Source organism: Tachypleus tridentatus, chromosome 2, assembly GCF_004210375.1.
Source record: "Tachypleus tridentatus isolate NWPU-2018 chromosome 2, ASM421037v1, whole genome shotgun sequence".
NCBI lineage: Eukaryota > Metazoa > Arthropoda > Merostomata > Xiphosura > Limulidae > Tachypleus > Tachypleus tridentatus.
In genome coordinates, this window is record NC_134826.1 from 81,209,451 (window position 1) to 81,230,539 (window position 21,089).

Genomic DNA, 21,089 nt, shown 5'->3' on the forward strand with positions numbered 1-21,089 from the left:
TATCCATAAAGTTTGACATTGTTATTGGTGATGGTGACACTCTCTACCTTGGAAATATTTTTAGTTTTTTTAATTCCATTAATCTTTTTAATGTTATTTAAGTTTTTTAATTCACATATTAGACCTTTTTTAATGTGATTCCCTTTTAAGAATCAAAGTTCATCTAGTTCGATTTGAAATTAGAAAATGGCTGTAACATTAAGTAACTTGAAACCAGAACTGGAAAGGCGAACTTCAGGGGCCAATTCTGCTTTTTGAACTACTCGTTAGTCATCCTACTGAGTTATAATTAAAATTTTGCTAAAAGTCTTTTAAAACTTTTATCACTTTACTTTCTAAAAATGGCCATAATGTCAAATAACTCAGAACCAGGACTGGAAAGGCCAACTTCAGGTGACTGATGGTGGTTTTTGTACTTACCTGTTAGTCTTTCTGGTGAGTTATGATAATTACAGTTATGCTACAGAAAGTCCTTTACAACTTGTATTGATGAAGTTTTTCTCTTAACATTGTAGACTAGATGTAAACATTGGTTTTAATGCTATGTATGTGTTTTTTTAGCTTTGTTTTGTTTTGCCTTAATTTCCTTTTATGAATTTTACTAAATTTATTTTAATTTTAGCTTTTTTACTGGATGTTTGGTGCAGATTTGTTCCTGTTTTGTGCCATAAAACACCTAACTAACCAACTTGGTCATGTGACAATAGATCTGAAGTTTTAAGTAGTGTTTGAAAGATTTATTTTGAAATAAAGGACATAAAACTTGAATATGATAACACTTTGAATCATAACATATATTATTATATTAATTTCATTCACATGCATTGATAGTGAAGGGGTTTAAGTTTTACTTGTGTAACACAGCATTTGAAGGTGCTGCTGTTGTGAAAGGGTTAAGGTAGTTTAGAAGGTACACAAATATGTTTGATTTACACATCTGATCTCTTTCATTTCCATTGTTAATATTTTATTACCATAGATACTTCACTAATTTTGATCTTTTAAGTGTTTTATATTGACAGTTTTTAATATTTTGAATTCAATTTAATGATATTCTTAGTAATAACTTACTTTTCTTCTTGTTTGTGTTGTAATGATCCAAAATTATATTAATCAACATAGTTAAGTAAAGTCTTAGGTGAGAGCTTAATAAAGAATGTTGAGTGAGTTTAAGGTGATACACGTTACTTCTTTTTTGTACTTTGTTTTGCTTTAAAACTTGTTAAATAATTGTACTTTTTAAGAAAAATGCTTCTTTATTGAATTTGTCTCATAAGGCAAAAGATGTTGGATGATTTAAAATTGTTATGAATGACCAGTTTATAAATCAATTAAGTTTTATGATTATTGAAAGTTTGTTGTAAATCGTAATATGAAAAATGATAAAATGAAAAAAAACAGATATGATATAGTTTACTAATTGCAAAATAAGATAAAAGTGTTTGGTTTGTTTGATACCAGCTTTTGATTGTTCAAAAATTGACATGGTTACAGAAGAACTGAAAGAAAACCACAATGCAGAAGATTTTAATTCTCAGAAAAAAAATAATTTTCAAGGTAAAACAGACCGCTTAATAGAAGCAAACCAGGTTTATACAATGCATCAGCAGGTTGAACAGAATAAAGGAGGACCTAAAGGTGATAGAAAGCACAAAAATTCTCAGGTGGTAGAAAATCTAGATATTGAACTCATCCATGCAATGCTTGAAAAGGCTCGTCATGTTCGTCAGAAAGATGACTTTGATGATGAGGAAAAATCAAGGTGCAGTTTATAATTTTAGTTACTGAATCCATACCCTTGAATATATTTCATTCAGTATTTTTGTGAAACTTGTTCTATGTTTGAGCCAGTTATTTTATCAGTTATGATAAAGTGCTGAAGAACAAGTATTTTATTAATGAACATAAAAATTTATTTATTTATTATAATACAGTATTAATTATTCATCTATTTCAACATTAAAGGTAAATGGTAAAAACTGTTATTGCTTATACAGTTGGGAACAAAGTAAATTTCTTTTTTAAAATCAGGTAAATTTATCTCTGAAATACTCAGACCCTTTTTGTTTTGAATTGCTTTTGTGTTGTCAATTCAGCAGTTATGTGATTTTTATGTCAACGTACCTTTAATTCATCATTCTTCTGTTTTTACATGACTTATTGTTCATGCTTTCTTACCATAAGACAGATTTTCTTGTTATCAGACATGCTGTTATTTTTTCTCACTAAGAATTCTGAAGACAGTATTTACTTCTGCTTCTAATGTTCCTGCCAATACTGGGAATTTTACAGCTTATTTAGAAGCTAACGTCAAGTAGTCTACTTCTATTCAGACAAATTCAATATAGGCTTTGTAAGCTCATAAACATGTTTTTAGTAATAGTAAATATGAAAAAATCAGAATTTTTATGAATGAAAGACTTGTTATGTTTTTACTAAAAACTTGCCAAATATTATGAAGATACACTAAGTATACTTAGTTTTAGTATATATAGTTTCATGATTAATGTTGGATACAAGATTGGTGAAAACGACTTATACTGTATGCAGAGAATTATTCTGTTTGTTATGGTCAAGGTTGTTACATGAGAACATTACTTTTTGCAACTTGTGTTCTCTGTGATATTTTTAAGTATTTTTTCTTCCATTTCTCTATGGGTTTTCTAACTTTTAAATGTTAAGAGGTAAGTCTACCTGGGTTGAATTTTAGATTTTTAGAATTAAAATGAATTTCAAATTGATGCTTACTTCTGCAATATGTTCTAACCTACCTTCTCACAGTCTGGCTTCTGGTTTGAAGGCAGAACTTATGCATATTATTTTAATGAATATACAATAAGTCACATGAGGTCTGAGAGTCGGATTTCTGGGTAACTTGACCTATGCTTTGCATTGTATCAAAGACATTCAGAATATGAAATTGTACCATTGTCATCAATATGAAAACAACTTAACAAGAAAAGGCTTTTATTATTATAATGTTAAGCACATATTTAAAATCCTAAAAGTGTAAAAACTAGGCCTATCAATGTTGACTTAGCTTTTGTGATAGAAAACTAAATTAAACACTTGTGTATTTTTAAACTTATGAAAACAAAATAAGTATTTTTATTTTCAAACCAGTTTTGAAAATGACTTGAATTTCTGAACCATATGTTTGGTTAATACAACCTTTTCCTTTGACTTCTGTTCAGTTACCATCAAATACTGAGTGTTGTTTGTTTACATCTTGCTACAAATTCCCAGAAATGTTTTCAGTCAGAAAATAGGATTAAAATGTTTGTATCTTTTACCCTTGAGATCTTCTTATGCAAGCCTGAAACCTGGCAGGAGAATATTAAGAATATATTCTATCTTTTAATAACTTATACAATTGTATCCTCTATTAGAAATGTATCTTTAATTCTTTGCTATGAGGCAAACGAGAAGGATAAATATGTATATGTAATCAAAAAGTGAAAACATACACAGTAATGTTTTATTTACAGATATGTAACATAATTATAATTTACTTTTTGTAATTATCATAAGTTTTTTCTTTAGACTGAAACTAATAATGTACCATTTTTAGTAATATTCTCTTGGACATTAAGGATAATGAAAGAGATGAGGAATTTTCAGAACAACTGATTGAAATAGTTTTGGGTGAGTAGAATTCTATTTTATTGAAAAAAGTAACTTTTCAAAAATAAAGATGTATTTTGTAAAAGACTTTGGTTATGTAAGTAGTATGGCCATGCTATTTGAAATTTATTTATTCAATATACAGAAGTTTTTGATCAACATAATGTATTTATAAATAGAGAAAAGAAACAACTCATATTACTTTTAAGTGTCTCGATACCAGCCATTTAATTTTTTACATGTTTATTCATTTTGTTTAGTAAATTCTTCATAAAAGTTTTAAGATATTCTTTCAGTGTGTACATAATTTTCTACTTTGAATACGTTTCTTTTCACGTGTGTCTGATGTGAGATGAAGGTGTAACATAGTAAAGTAGAACAGTTGTGTTGGTTTGTACTATAGGTGACATGTATATTGAGAGAGGATCAAAATTTTACCTTTTGTGATTGTGGATTTAGTACTGTAGATAGAAACTATAAATTACATAAAAGTATATGGAAGAGACACCCTTGGTGAAATGTCATTTTATGCTTAACAAAAGTTATTTTAGAATGAAAAATGTTTTAATTCCCTACAAGAAGTGATTGCACTTCCAAGGTTTGAATGTTTTGGAATAACTTATTCCATATTCAGCAAAATCTGAAAATTATGTTACAAAGTTGAGAATTACTAAAATTATAATGTAGTAACATAATCATTAGTTTATTTAGTTATTTAAAAAAGTCTGGCATAGCCACGTGTTTAGGGTGCTCAGTTCGTAATGTGATGGTTGCAGGTTCAAATCCCCATCACACCAAACATGCTAGCTTTTTCAGCTGTGGGGGCATTATAATGTGACAGTCAGTTTCACTATTCATTGATAAAAGAGTAGCCCAAGAGTTGCCAGTGGCAGGTGATGACTAGCTTCATTCCTTGTAGTCTTACACTGCTAAATTAGGGATGGCTAGCATGGATAGTCTTCATGTAGCTTTGTGCAAATTCAAAACAAACAAACAAATTATTAACAAAAAGCAGTAAATGAGAGATAAAATAATGTGTGTGTGTGTATATATATACATATATATATTTCTTGGCATTGGAGTTCTGGGTTAGATAGATGTCAGTGATGCTTATGTTTCTGTTTAAATACTTTTTATAGAAGTCTATGTTGGCAGGTAACATATGCAGATGAGATCTGGAGTTTGTCATTTGCTACTTTGGAATGAAGGAAAGATCATGTCTTTATAAACACATGTTAATTAATGGTTATTGACTGATTTTGTACTGAAGATTACTCACAATTTTTTAAACAACAAACTCCGACCAACAGTCAGTGTGTGCACCGTCCCCAAATTTCCTCTCTTTATCTCCTTTCCTTTTATCTTCAAATTCAGCTTGGATAACGTACAGACTTAGCTTCTGCCTAAAGTGTTTATTTCAGTACAGAGATCAAGAAACTTCTCAGGTCATGTCTCATATATTAATATATGTGTAGTACTGTAAGATCAGGTACATTGGAAAAATGAAATGCCACTTAAAACTAGATTTAATGAACATTTAGGAGTATCGAACAAAACCAACTATTTAGTACTTAAACCTAACCATTCATCCATTTGTTCACATTGTGAAACCATAGGTCACAATATTTCATTTAATGATTTCTCTATCATTACTACAGGATCTTCATACCTTGAACTCTACATTAAAAAAAGTCTGCTCATTGCTAAAGACCATCTGACCCTAAATGATTCACAGTGCTCTTTAGACCTAAAATTGTTCTACATTTTCATGTGTAACTCAACATTGTTTTATCTGTTCATTTACTGTTATTACTAATAACTAAATAAACTAATAATTTTATGTTATTATAATTTCAGCAATAATCATCTTTGTAACATAACTTGGAGAGTTTACTGAAGATAGAATATGTTATTCCAAAATGTTCAAACCTTGTAAATAAAATATTTTTTCGATTTTGATAATGACTTAATGATTTTGAATGACCATTGGTAATATTATTTTTAAAATTAAATAATTTTGTATGTTTTTATTTCTTTTATAGGTGAAAAACTGTCACAGAAGAGCAATGAAAACTTCAGTGTTTCTTTGCCTTCATTTGAATCACAAGTTTCTTCTGAAAATATGAATGAAACGGACTCATGTGATTCTCTTCCTAATGATAGCATCCTTCAAGATCTGTTTTACAATGATTCTAAGGTTGGTTAGTTACTTCTATGACCTGTATGTACTTTAAATGTCTGATAACTTGCTGTAGTATTAAATTGAATTATTATTTATGACAGTTTTATAACATAAACTTAATTTTGTGACTATTAATAAAAAAAATAGAAACGTGTATATAAACTTAAAATTTATATCAACATATATTGTAAATATTAACTTGGAGTGTAATGTAATTTAGTATACAGTGTAACGTATATAAATATGGAGTGTAATGTATATCAGTTTACAGTATAATGTATCATAACATGGAGTGTAATGTATATCAACATACAGTATAGTGTATATTAACATGGACTGTAATGTATATCAACATATAGTGTATATTAACATGGACTGTAATGTATATCGACATATAGTGTGTATTAATATGGAGTGTAATGTATATCAACATGCAGTATAAGTCCAGCTTACTTCAAAATAACAAGTACCGTGTAGTTTATCGAAATTAAAGATATTATTCCTCATTTTGAATTTAGTTGTATTAAAATAATTAGTCACCAAATAGAATTTAATTAAGTTTGTTTAAAAATTCGTATTTATGTGCTGTCCAGTAAGACTAATTGTTTATAATATTATTAGATATAAAATAGTTGGAGTTATTGTTGTATCTTTGAATTCTTACATACTCATTGACTCTTCAGTAAATGACAGTTTTGAATTGTAAGGCTAGTGAAGTTAGATAAATCTATTTTTTTGCACCATATTTGATGATGAATCTCAGTATGTCAACAAACCACTCGACAGAATTGTTAACTGTGAGCTTATCTGTTTTTGTTTTTTAAAGATGGTAAAAGAGTTAATGGTTTAACTAAACAATTGTTTATGAAGTTACTGAAATTCATTACTTAGCAAATTCATCTTATATTTTGTTTCACAATACAGTAAAATAAAACAGATGGAATAACCAAGTCATGAGCTTTAAATGTAGCAAATAGTTTAGCCAATGTTTTTACATTTTCCTTATTATTCTTTATTGGGAAGGAGACGTAATTATTTCAAGCCTTTATTTTACTGTATGTTTGTTAATAAGTTTTTGTCTGTTCAAAGAAAGAATGTGTAAGACTTTTTACAGCATCTGGATAATGAGATTCTGAGCACCGTTATTTACCATTGATGAACAGCAAACTTCTCTTTTTACATTTTTTTTATCTAATTATCATTAGCTACGTAATGTTACCATAAAATTTTAAAGTCTAATTTTTAACTTTTTACTTAGAAATGAAAAAAAAGGCAAGACCCTATTTGAACAGAACAGTTTTGCAGTATTAGTGAATAATGTAATTGGGGTATACCTTTTAAAAATTTGATTCCCTGCTTTGCCAAAAGCTTTTAATGTTCCTAAGCTACCAGTTACTATGGTGATGTCTTTAGCCAGATCTCATGCTTTTAGAAGAAATTAAAGAAGTTTTTACAGCCTGTTTATGGTCAGACTTTTATTTAGATTGTTCTTAAACTTCTAGTTCATTTAAGTAATTACCTTAATTTCAAGATTAGGATTCCTGTCCTCAGGTGTTCTTTTGCTGTTTGTACAACTTTACTTGTCCATACTGTTATGATGTTTACTTGGGTAAACAGTTTGCTAGTTTATCCATATGTGTAAAACAACAACTTATATTTAAGTGCATTAAGTAATTCATTATTTAGTGTTGTGCCAGTCATGCCCCTACTCCTACTTTTGTAACTCTAAATACCAGTTACAAACAAACTCTTTGTATTAAAGAATCATTAATTGTACATCAAATTAAATAAGAAGTTAGTTTAAACCAGTGGTCATTTTCTTTTTTTGCTGAAAATGTAAGTGGGAATTTTATTTATACTGTAACTATATGTCTTGTACAACAGTATAAAATACCATCAACACTTTAAATAAACCAATATGATCCCAAAAAAACCCATAAATATGTGGTGCTGAATTACTCTTAAAATATTATATTATTAGTTGCAAGGCATTTATTGCATGTTTCTTTTGTTTATTTGAAATAGTTGAACTACAGATATCCATCTCAGGGTCACAGACCTCCTCCTGAAGGTCTTGATAAATCACATCTTGATGCGTATGAACTTTTGTCCACTGCTCTGACCAACAATGTCAGAGCTGAAGCCCAGAGCTCGTCCTTAAGTCAAGAGATGAAGAAGAGAAAAGCAGTGAGCAGTGTAACACCAGAAAGCCTTGCTGCACTGAGCCACATTCAAGGTTTAAAGATTCAAATTAGTGAGTTACTCTTAGATGGACACGTTCACGCATCCAAGCAGTTGTTACGAAAAAGAAAGTGTGAATTAATGTGTAAATACAGTAAATCCAGGTAACTAAATTGAAGTTCATTTTGTAAATAATAAGTATAATATAATTTTTGTTTAATTTAAAATGAAGAAGAATATTTTAATTGATTTCTTATTGTTTTTGGTTGTTAGTTTGTATATTAACCTTAGTGTCTAACCAATTTTTGTGCAGTCTTTTGTAAAAACATTTTCATAATAACCCAGTTACTCCATATGAAAATTTATATTCCAGTAAAGTAATGCTGGAAACAGTTTAGTTAGATTGACAATTGGCATCACATGGCCTATCATGCTAAAATGTGAGTGTTGATCCTCACAGTAGACAGAAGAGAACAGGTAGCCCAGAGTGTGGCTTTATGCTTAATAAACAGAAATAAAACCTTAACTCAAAAAGATGTAGAAGGAGAATAACAATGATTAATTAAAAACATAACAGGCAGTGCTTTTAAAAAAAGCAAATAAGTTTTTTTTTAACAACAGTATACTTTTTATGAGAAGAGAGGAGATGATCCTAGTAGTTCATTGCAACATACTACTTTGATCTTAAATTTTTGTTGATGGGAGACTCTGGGGTGTTGCTCTCTCCAGGTCAGTTGTGGTTAGGAGAAACCAATTTCCAATACTGGACATCTTTTACTTGTACTAGTTTTTAGTAAATCTCTGGAACTGGTGCAGGGGTGTAGATTTTTTACACCCAATTGGGGGGGGGATGATTTTTGCAACCACTTATGTGGACTGTTCAATTTGCAAATTGGTAGTCTCTGATTACATGAACCTGAAAGCTGTAAACATGCAGTCACAGAGTAATCATGTTGCCACGATACTTGCATATATACTTAGGCCTACTGACTGATACTTACAAACTATCGCTTAGATCGAAAAGCTTAGAAGCACGTCTATATTAAAGATGTACATTTCTGCTACTGAAAAAGCTTACATCTAGGCCTAATTATGTAATTCGATTGGTAAGAACACGAGAATCACAAGAACAAACACACAGTTTGTAGGCCTTTGATGCAGTAAAACCCTGTACTGGTGTTAAGGTTGAGAGACATGAAATCCTGGCTCTGCTTCATTGTGTTTAATTTGTTTCCAGTGTGTATCAAATTCCATGCAGTACTCTGTGGGTGAAGTCATTGGGCATCGTATTTTTTCTTCATGCTCTGATTATTACATGCACATAGTTATTATTATTCTGGCCCTGTATATTGATATTTTGAAATTTCATTTGTTATATGAAACATATCTAACTAAGATATTTCCATTATTTCCAATTCATACATGTATACATCCTCTCCCACAACTGCCAGGGTTACTTCCTTTGACACTCTAAGCATTGGTCTGATTTTTTCTTGTTTGCTCCAGTATCTTGTAAGCAATTTAATTGCCTTTGGTAATATTTATCTCGTAACACTCTCAACCTATGTCAATGCACCCTCTATCCTGGTACTGTATGTAGGGACCTCATTCAGGTAATGTTATCCCTTTTTCTCAACAAACTTTACTAAAAGGTTTCCCAGTATTATAATAACTTGAATTACAATATGCTTTAAATAATCAACATTACTGCAAGGAGGGATCTTTAGTTTACCTGCATAGTTTAATTTATGCATAAAACTTATGTGAGGAGAATGTTTAAATTGTTGTTGTTAATAATTTTGTTTATTTAGAAAACCAAACATTTGTTTGCCTAAATTGTTATACATTACAGAGATTTGCGAACAACCTTTAATGGATCAGATTTTAATTTTCAGTAACTGTCAGTGTAATTTTGTTTATTTTTTTATTGATTTCAAAAGATGTTTTGACTGAAAATATTTTGTTTGTATTTGTAAAGTTTTAATAGAAGCATAGGGATTTTGCTTCTATTTGTAGTTCACAACAATAAATAATGATCTTTACTAAGCTGTAGCCTTATTCAGCTTATTTTTTATTCATAAATTTCTATCATGACTTTACTCTTCAATTAAAGTTCAGCAACCATTTTATCTTTGTGAACATGAAGAAGTGTCATTTCTATTTTGTATATTCAGTTTGTAGTAAAGGTAATGTTTAAGCAAGTTTTACAACTCAGATTAGGCTATCAGTGTTTGATTTTTTGAATAAAGGAAGGTGTTACAGTAGTTCAAGTAACAATGAAAGTTTTTTTTTTATATTTAGGTCATATTTAATTGAAGTTTCATCATCCTTTGTAAAAGGACATGAATCTTGGGACTACAGAGGACACCGTACTAAAAGTAAAGAGCCGTTAAAATTTGTTTCACGAAGAGAAAACGGATGTGGTAAGTACTCAGATATTATCAAGATGCTGTAATGTATTTTGTCTCTTAAAGAGAAAATAATAATGAAACAAAATATATCTCTTTCAGAATAAAAGTTAATAACTCAGAAAGTGTAATGTACGGGTAATTAAAATTGAATGAGTTTATTATATTTTATAAAAAGTTTTATATTAATTTAATCATATTTATATCATTCATATCAATTTTCTTTTTTTTCTCCCCCTTTTAAAGTTGTGAGTTTTCACCAAGAAGTGATATTGCCTTGGATGGGTATCCAGAAGGATATTAGTAGTGTGATAAATGAGGAACTAGTCTTTAAAGTAAGAGCAAGATTTCATGACAGGAGAGAGGTATTAATGTTTATGTACTTATTTCTTGTGAAAGTGTATTTATGTTAAGTAAGATCTTTTACGGCTGTTTCTTATATAGTATTATGTACACTATATGTATCTTTAATAGTTGTTGTTTTATTTGTTTTTTTATGCTTTCCATTTTTTATGTTTTAGTTGATATTTTATTGAATACTTGTGTGTGTGTGTTGTGTGTATAATTTATAAATTACTTGATTTTTTATGAACATATACCTTAAAATTTTAAGACAGTTGCTTTTATGAGATTGAACAAGCATGGAACTTTGCAACATTGTTCTGTAGTATAAAAAAGATATAGTTTACTTCACAAATTATTTCATATTTCATTTATTATATTGTATGTAATTTTAACCTTTAGATTTATGCAATGGAGATTTGTGATTAAACATAACTTCTTCATTATATATACATATATTTGTATTTATATTTGCATTAAATGAAATACTTTATTCATCCAGTGTGCATTTGATGGTCTTAGTGGGCCTGCCTAGACTATGATGTTTTGACAGTTTGTAGTTTGTGTCCTGTTCCTGCCATAAAATGCTGCTGCACTATAAAGCCTTGGGTGCTTTATAAGAGTAATGTTCAAATTTCACATTTTAGCTGGACAAGAGAAATGCAGCAGTAGGCAGTGGATGCTGTGGACTAGCTGCTTTCCTTCTAGTCTGTCAGTAGGAAATTAAGAACTACTATGTACAAACAGCTTTTTTTGTAACTTCGCTCAATGTTCTCAAACAAAAAAGCGAACAGTTTAAGGAACTTGTGGCATAATGTTTTTTACTGTGTGTGGCTGTAAACAACAGTTACAACTGTATGGGATAAAAAGCTTATAAAGTAATTCTGTATTATAGAATGTGGAAATTGGAAGCTGCAGGTTTTATCTTTGGAAGTTATTTCAAACAGAACTTTTAGAGATGGATCTTGAAGAACCACTACATTCAGACAGAAGTGGGAAGAAATCAAAGAGTTGTTTTGCTGTTAGCCAAGGATTGCTAAAGGTTACAGGTTTTATTTCATTTTTGTATAATAACTATCTTACCAGGAAATTCACATTGTTTCTCTAACTTGTTTTTATAGTATTTCAAATTTTAAATACTTTTTTGTAATTAAAAATTATTATGAATGAATTTGTCATTAAACTCAGTAATACTTCAGTGTGATGTGGGTTTTAGTTTTGTTATTCAATTTGTCTAGTGTCAGAAATTACTTTTTAATAATATGTATGGAGTAATGTAAGTGTATTGGTGTGTTGGGTTGAAGATTTTCCTACAGTTGGTGTGTGTAACTTATTGGTGATAAATTTGATAGTAAACAAACAGCACTACACTTCACTTGTTTTTAAAATAATCATTACATTTAAAACAAGGTAAATGTACATACTACCTACACTATCTAGTGATTAAAGCATCTTGGAGTTAATGACATATTATCATTGATAATATTGGCATAATGATCAGTTGATCATAGTTTGAGATGCAGTGATGTCACGAGTTGATTGTTAACTTATATTGTAGTTTATGAATTAGGAGTGCTTCCTTTTTTTCTTAGCATCCATTAATCTTTCAATAACTCTGGAATTTACAATCACCTAAGCATAGATTTTAATGAAAATAACTTATCATGCCTGAGCTTGGCATAAAGTGAAAAATTCTTCCATTACATTGGTTAGTTTGCACTATGTTTTTATCATTCATATCTGGAAGTAGTCACTACAACAATCAGCAAAATACAGTATCAGAAGGAACATATTAATGAACATCAGTCAAACTGAAGCAGGTTAGATATATAAAAAAACATTCTGATTGACAACAACAAAATATTATTTCTCTAAATTAAGGGTAGTATTATTTGTTTTTAAAATCAGTGTCTCTTTAGTGTTAAGGTCATTTGCACTCAGATCCTGTGTACCAATAACCTTACTTATTCTGACAGTGCTGTTGTCCAAAAATTATTTATATACCTTTTAATCATGCACCTTAGAACACAATATATATATATATATATCAGTTACTGGAATAGAATGTCCTCAAACTACAATAATTTATATTGCTTTCTAATTAAGTTGCAAATAGGTTAAAAAATTCCATTACTGTTAATGGAAACAACTTTATTAAAAACACATCAAGCATTTTTGCACCACTGAAACCCAGTAAGTTAGTTTAAGATTCCAAACATTACAATATGCTCTTTTTATTGGTTATAAACGTGTATCAGACAAATAAATATGAGTGTATAACTGACTTGAAATACATGACAAGATGGTAGAGGCAAGGCTTCTCGAATGGGTTTGACAAATTTGTTGATGTCTCAGTAAGTAAAGAAGTTAGGTGGCTCAAATATTATATTTTTCAATATCAGTATGCTTAGTTTGTACTTCTAATTTGTTATAAGCTTTATCAACTGCTTTTGATTTTGGAAAACTGAAAGAGAAAAACACAGGTATCATATGACATATAAAATATTGAAAATGGATACTTTTCTTTAGCATTTCCTTTTGAAACTAAGAAATTAAAACTCAGATAATATTAACATCAGAATCATAAACTATATTTTGAATACCAATTTGTTGACGTAAATTTATAATAAAGCTGTTTGACTAAGTTTTCGAACGTTACTGTGTGAAAGGTTGTGACATGTTCATGCTGCCATGTACATAAGGTAAAGTGTGTTAATTTTTTTTTTTAATTTCCAAAAACTACAGTTAATTTAATGATTTTGATGCTCACATTTTAAGTCTTTTTCAGTATCCTCTTTAGCTCTGTTCACTTTCAGTTGTGAGTGTAGTAGTTTAATAACACTTGAATCATAATTAATTTATAAATTTTTGTACCCCTAGTGTATTTTGAGGATGCCATCTATTATAAATTTCATAAATATTGTTTATGCCCTGTGATATTATGTTTTTAAGTCAGCTTTTAAGAGGTGTTCTTATTAGAGAAACTTGGAACTTTGATATGTATTTGTAACTTACAAGTTCCGTATAAAACTAACAAAAAGTGAGTACTATCTTCAACTAGTTTCAAGAATACATAAAATCATAATGATTAGAATGTTTACTCGTTTATATGTAAAATCGTTTTATTTGTATCAAGAAGATAAATGTTACTAAATGATACCTAATTTTTTTTAACTCTCAAAGTTAAAGCTTGTGTTTATAATAGTTTATATAATATATGCTATTTACTCACCTTTTTGAATCTATATATAGGAATTTCATCTGGTAAAGAAGTAATCACAGGTTTATTGACACAATTGCAATAAAACTTAATCTAGTTAAAAGAAGAACACAGTATTTATAAAACTGCTTTTTATATTAAATAAAATGATTAACTAAGCTCCTGTTTTTAACTGTCACACAGTTTTCTGTCAAGTTCTGCACTGATGAAAAAGAGAAAAACTTGGAATTATGGGACAGAAATAGTTCTAAGCCGACTGATACACCAAAAAAATCCTCCTATCGGACCCTAAATAATCAAATGAACAGAGTTACTTACAAGTCAAAAAAGGATGAAGATTTATCAATACTTCAAACAACTCCACAGAAAACAAAAGTGTCGGCTAACATCGAAGCTGTTGTTCATGATGAAAATGTTTCTATAAAGGTAACACCAAGTACAAAGTCTTTGATGTAAAAGACTATTTGTGATGCACGTTTCATGTGTTCCAATGAATTAGCTAACATTTCAGATCAGCCTATTCCAGTTAAAGCTGGAGAAATTTTGACTATCATGTTCTGTGTCTGTGTGATCAGTCAGATTTTAGTTTTAATGAAATGTGTTGTAATTGTGAGTTTTAATAGATTATAAGATCAACCACAATATTAATCCTTGCAAAATGCAACCAGCAGCTTTGATGTTTGTTGATCTTAAATAAAACACATTACGTAACTTGGATTGTTTTTAGAACATTTTTTTAGTGATAAAATAGTGGAATTAGTTTATTTAAATGCTGCCTATGAAGTGATAATAAAATAGAGTTATGACTGCTGACAATGTATGGAAATGTAGAAAACATAATCTGTTGAAGATACCTGTGTCCAAAGAAACTGTTTGTGGCTCTTTATTGGTGGTGTTTTTATGAATGTTCAGTTAGAGGAAAATCTTTTAAGGTACTTGATTGTCTTGAGGTTTGATCCATTACTCTGGTGTTTGTATTTTACGATGAATTTGGTCTATTTCTTTTGTGTTAAAAACACATTTTAGGGTTCAGATTCGGTCCATTTTTCTGATATAAAACATATCTTTTAAGGATGACATTTGGTAATTTAGTCTGTTTCTCTGGTCTTAAACATTGTTTTGGGAGTTTCTACTTTTCTTAGTAATTTTGGGCTAAGTAAGAGTGAATGCAGAAAAAGAAGAGGCTAGCTCACTTGTGTTATTTGGTTGTGATTATGAATTGATGTGTAATCAGTAAAAAGTCATGATTGTTGATGATGGCTAGTACACAGATAACATCTTGTCATTACATTATGCTATGTGGTTAAAATACTATTATTATAAACTTCTAATTCTTGACAAACCATAAGGGACTAGATTAAGATTGTGCTTACAAAAGAAATGTAATAGGCCTTGATATGACAAGTATAATTAGTTACTATTATACTTTGTCAGCTTGTAAAAGACATTCACACCCTAACAACTGTTGTTGTAACAAATACGTTGTGTAAATGGTGGTACAACCAATACTCTGTTCATTGTATTTCAGCAGGCCTGAAAAGCTTTGGAATGAGCAAAAGGTGTCATCAGCATTGGATATGATGAACATAGTGTGATTGGAATACTCTTATTATACACTCTTCTAATTTTTGAAAATCTCTAACGGACTAGAATAAGAATTAAGTGTTAAAAAAAAAGGCCTAACAATATGAGTTATGTACATGTTTCTCTCACCTGATAATTTTCTTGTAATGAGAAATACAGTTGTTTCTGGAATTATTGCCTTGTGAGCAGTTTGTAGACAGTGAATGCTAGTAATGTGGCTTATATTTTGATCAGCTTATGTAAGCTGATCTTAGAGATGCCAACCATTACGATTTTGGTGTATACATTACGACTATACGCTCATACAGACAAATGTTACAATTTGTTGCAACTCCCAAAATATTATATATTATATAGGCCTATACAATAAAGTATTCATTACCTACTTCACTGTATACATAAATGTGTAAGCGATAAGTGATTATTACCAACTTTACTGTTATGTACATATGTGTAAGTGATAAGTGATTATTACCGACTTTACTGTTAGGTACATATGTGTAAGTGGTAAGCGATCATTACCGACTTTACTGTCCAGGTTCGCATCCCCGTTGCACCAAATATGTTCACCCTTTCAGCCGTGGGGGTGTTATAATGTAATGGTCAATCCCACTATTCATTGGTAAAAGAGTAGCCTAGGAGTTGGCAGTGGGTGGTGATGACTAGCTGCCTTCCTTCTAGTCTTACACTGCTTAATCAGAGACAGCTAGTGCAGATAGCCCTCATGTAGCTATATGCGAAATTCAAAACAAACAATTACACCTGTATTGTCTGTTGTATTCAAAGTGTTGTAATAAAACATTCAAAGAGATCAGTGAGACAGCCTTTTTATGTGTTGATGAATTAAATATTTATAAAGTATTTGAACATGAAGTGTCTCTTTCGACCAACTTACAGGTGTGTGAACCTGGTTGAATATTAAATAAGTTTAACTTGGAAACTTAAGACAAACCTCACATCTTATGTTTGATCTTTCTATAGTTATTTCTCATTCAAACATACATGAAACAATCAATAATTTAGAATAATCTCAATGACTAAGTTAAATGCTTTATATGCACAATAAAGGTCAGCAATTGAGGTTTGTTCAAATTATATCTTGATTTACTCAGTGGGAAGCCAGTGTTTTTGTGCTGTTCTAAACTACTGCTGTGCTATCCTGTTGTGGTCATTAGTGACTGTTCCTCTGTCACGTAAAGTGCAGTAACATCTATATTTATTACAAAAGTGAAAGAGTTTATTTCTTTGAATTACTCCATGGTGTTTGAAGCAATCTCCATCATACCTAGTAGGGTTATATATTGGACTAAGGATCGTATCATAGGGCAGTTATTACTTGTGTCCATGCACCATGGGAGATGCTTACAGCAAAAATATGTTTGTTTATGTAATGATTCTACAGTATTGAACCAGTTTCTTCTCTTGAAATTGTTGAGTTTTCTTGGAAAATTTTGCTTATTTGCGAAAGATGTTACAAACATTCACATTTTTGAAAAAGGGCAATGGGCCCAGCATGATCAAGTGGTTAGGGAGCTCTACTTGTAACCTGAGGGTGCAGGGCTCAAATACCCATTCCACCAAACATGCTTACTTTTTCTGTTATGGGAGCATTATAAAGTGATGGTCAATCCCACTCTTCATTTGTTAAAGAGTTGGCAGTGGGTGTTGATGACTAGTTGCTTTCCCTCTAGTCTAACACTGCTAAATTAGAGGAAGCTAGAGCTGATCATCCTTGTGCAAAATTAAAAAAACAGACAAACAAAAATGTCATCCAAAGCACAAGTTCAGACTCTTAAAGTGACAGGGTTACATCTTAAATACCTTGGATGCTGCAAAGTATGATCACTAGAAAAAAATATCAATTTTGTCTTGGGAAAGCAGAAGAACTTCTAATGTGTTCTATCAAGAAATTTTCAGAGTAAACACTGAGGTTGTAAAGGAGCATTAGTAAAACCAATAAGTAAAGTAATTGTAACATCAGTTCTGTAATGGGGAATAAAATAATTGTAAATAAATTATATGTAAAATACATTATGTGTATAAATTCAAATTATTTATTTATTAGTTTAAGTCCTAAATTCAGTCATCATGTTTCTTGATGAAGGACATTTGCCTCATGTTGTGTTTGATATAAAGTCAAAAAGTTCAAGTACTTTTACAAGGCCAGTCTTATAGCTCGAGTTTATTCTGATGGAAAAAAAAAAGACCACTTCTCTGAAGCTTTCAAGTTTTATTTTAAACTATTGAAAGTACCTAGCTTCAATCAGGTTATCAGGTTGATATATTCTAGGTGACTGTATCATTGTGTGCATTTCAAACTTGTTTCATCATCCTGGAGCTTCTTTTGGTATATATAAATGTATTGCAGTGTTTCTGTTTCAATTTTGGCATACATTATGATTTGCCAATTATGATTTTAATGATGGGGTGAAAGAGGACCGAGAAACCTTGTGAGTACAGTGAATGTTGGCATGATATAAATTAATTAATAAGTAAGTTTAAAGTAAAGACACAGTGTGATATAACCATCCTAAAGAGAAGTGCATACAATTTATCATAAAAGTAAAAACATTGATCCAATTTTAAAATTAAATCATTTCTGAATTAAGATATTTTTTGTTATATCATGAATGTTTTTAATAGAAAACAAACCTATTTAATCAGTGAAGACTAAATTAGGACATCAACAAGTATTGTTTCAGTTTTGTTGTTTACACATTTCATTTTATACTTTCAGTATATCGATTAACAGAAATATTAAATGGGTTATATTTTTGTTGATGAAAGATATGACATAAAAGACATTGTTAACAAAATGCTTTAGCTTTTCTAAATATATTAGAAGTTGTTAATGTAACTAATATATTACAGGGTATACTATGAGGAGGTAGTACTTGCCACATTTTTTTGTCTTTATTAACCTGTTCAGTGCTATAGATGAGATAACTTGTTCAAGCCATTCGTAACACAGTGCCACGGACAAGTTAATTCGTTCTCAATACTGTGTTATCAATGCGTTTTTAAAGACATGCATTTGACCTACTTACAAATTGTTTCACTTTCGATCCAAAATGGCATCATGAAAAAAGTTACAAAATGAAGAAGCATTCGAGTTGTATTTTAAACTTGGTTCGGAGTTGCCATAGCAGCTGAAATACTTGACAGTCAACAGGTTAAAGTAACATGTCTGTTTGTCTGTAATTTCTGTTTGTAATATAAGGAACCATTTTTTTTGTGTGATATGTTTTTGATAACTTGCCTCATTAAAAAGAGTTGCATTTGTATGTACATACATTTTGTGGATAAATAATAATAATAATACTCAGGTGCAAACACTCAGGGTACATTTAATATGGGTGCAAAATTTCAGGTTTCTAGGTCTTTTCCTCTGTGAGCTACAGTGGTCACACACACATAGACACACTGCTTTATCATTATAAAAAGATTTTGTTTCAGGACATATCAGTTGTGAGATTCATTAAAAAATGTGTTACACTTTGGTTCAGAATAGTAGCATATTTTTGTATAATGGAATTATTTAAATTTTAATTTTAATATTTTTCTCATTTTATTTTCAATTATTGAGACTCTGCACAAAAAAACATGGTTTTTGTAGGTTGTGGTAAAACTTGGAAAAGAATTACGTTTCCAAGTTTTAAAAATAATTGAAACGTCATAATATAGTCAACACTCACCAAAAACTAAAATGCTTTTAATAAAAATATTTTTATCCAGAAGTTAAAAATGTATTTTTAAGTTGTTTTCAATCATTTTTCATACATTCCATCTTCAAGTTATATTCTTGTCAGAATAATGAGATTATTTGAGAAGGCAACTGCAATCCCTGAGAATGTAATTAATTATTTACTGTCTGAGCTGTTACATTGCAATATTGAATCTGAGAAAAACATTGCAAAGGCATACTAGTATCCAATATTGAAATATTTAACTACAAAACTAAAATTTCTGTCTTCAACATTGTATTCACACATTCAGCATTTTGCTGGACACTCTTATTATAAGTAATAAATATTAAGTTAACTACAGAGGGGCAAAATTATCAAAATTAAAGAATAGGTTAAACATTTGCTAAGTTTGTTGTATTTTTACTTTAAGAGGCTAAATGATGAAAAGCACTACCAATGAATTAGGATAGATTCTGATGGAATGTGCTTGCTATTCTGTTAAGAACTTTGATTTTTTTTTTGTATGATGCTCAGTTATGTACTTCACCATGTTGTAATTATATCCTGAAACATCAGCTCTAGGTTGAAATAACTGTATTTTGTGGGTCTCAAAGTTTTGGATTCTCCAGGCAAGAAGTAAAAGGTGTTGACAATCAAATACATAAATGTTTGGCTGTAAAACAATGTTTCTTCAGGAGCATAGCATTAAAAAAACGAACTGTAACTATTACAGTTTGTGTTTTGATGATACAGTCATGATAAAGCTATAAAGTAAAATTCTGAATGTCAAGTTGAAGAAAATTATAAATATGGTGTCATGAGGTAATTTATTTTTGGTATTAAAATGTCTTCTATACATCAATATGCATTATAGAAATTAAACAGATTGTTTCATTATTTACGTTAGTGAGGCTAGAATTGTTTGTATTATCAGCTTCTGGTGTTAATAAAATATAAGTGATCATGATATTACTTTGATCTTGGTCAAGTGTGACACTTATGTCATTCAGCCTCACTGTTTCATTAACACATGTGTGATTTTAGCTATTTCACATCTCTAGAAAGCACTGTTCTAACACCAGACAATAATAAGAATAAAAAATGCAGCTTTACATACATTACAGTTTAATTAGTGAAGAAATTATAGTCCACATGGCATCACTGCCAAGAGCAAGAAAGAATACCAGATTATTTATATTGCAACAATAAATATCATTAATTTTATTACATATCAAACAGTAAACTGAATATTAGATCCTTCACTGTATTTTGTTTTATCAAATGTATCAGAAATGAAGTATTACAGGAGCAAGAGACTATATACACCTTATCACATGGCTTTCATGAGTTAACTTGCTGGAAAATGTGCATACTCATCTTTGACACTTGTGAAATTACTTGGGTAACATATTTAATGTTCATCTTAATGTGTGTGGACCCTAATACTTGGACAGAGACTTGTTCAACTCAGACTTTGTATTTTAGGGAAATGACAGTGACATTGTTTACATTTACTAGCTTTTATGCAGCATGTTTGTTTATTTTTGAACATCATTTGCTCAGTGTTTTGAAAAAGGTTTAGTGTTGTCATTAATCTTAGCATTTTCAATGAAAACTTAAAAACTGTAACATTTCCATTTTAAAGTTAAGAAACTGGCTTACTAGATTTGAGTGAATGTGTACTCTTTGTAAATTCGATAGTGACCTTGAGATGTCTTTGGACAAAATAAAATGGATAATTTCATCATTTAAAGTTCTTGAAGACCTAACACATTTTTTCTTGTCAAGTATACGAACAGTGAAACAATAAACCTTAACCCACTCTTAAGTACTGTTAATTGAATATAGCTCCATTTTCATGT

General features: G+C 30.0%; 1 protein-coding gene across 12 annotated transcripts in view; it reads left to right on the plus strand.

The window, feature by feature from the left end:
* LOC143244343 (C2 domain-containing protein 3) overlaps positions 1-21,089 on the plus strand; it is a 99,609-nt gene that overhangs the window by 25,067 nt on the left and 53,453 nt on the right. For 7 of the 12 annotated variants that reach the window (XM_076488831.1, XM_076488835.1, XM_076488839.1 and 4 more), the window contains 8 exons: positions 1,462-1,762; positions 3,572-3,645; positions 5,667-5,821; positions 7,832-8,151; positions 10,289-10,410; positions 10,642-10,760; positions 11,633-11,779; positions 14,141-14,383. In XM_076488831.1, coding sequence (XP_076344946.1) covers positions 1,462-1,762; positions 3,572-3,645; positions 5,667-5,821; positions 7,832-8,151; positions 10,289-10,410; positions 10,642-10,760; positions 11,633-11,779; positions 14,141-14,383 — 1,481 coding nt within the window. The remainder of the gene's footprint in view (positions 1-1,461; positions 1,763-3,571; positions 3,646-5,666; positions 5,822-7,831; positions 8,152-10,288; positions 10,411-10,641; positions 10,761-11,632; positions 11,780-14,140; positions 14,384-21,089) is intronic. The other 5 variants (XM_076488834.1, XM_076488840.1, XM_076488841.1 and 2 more) reach the window with 1 other exon arrangement.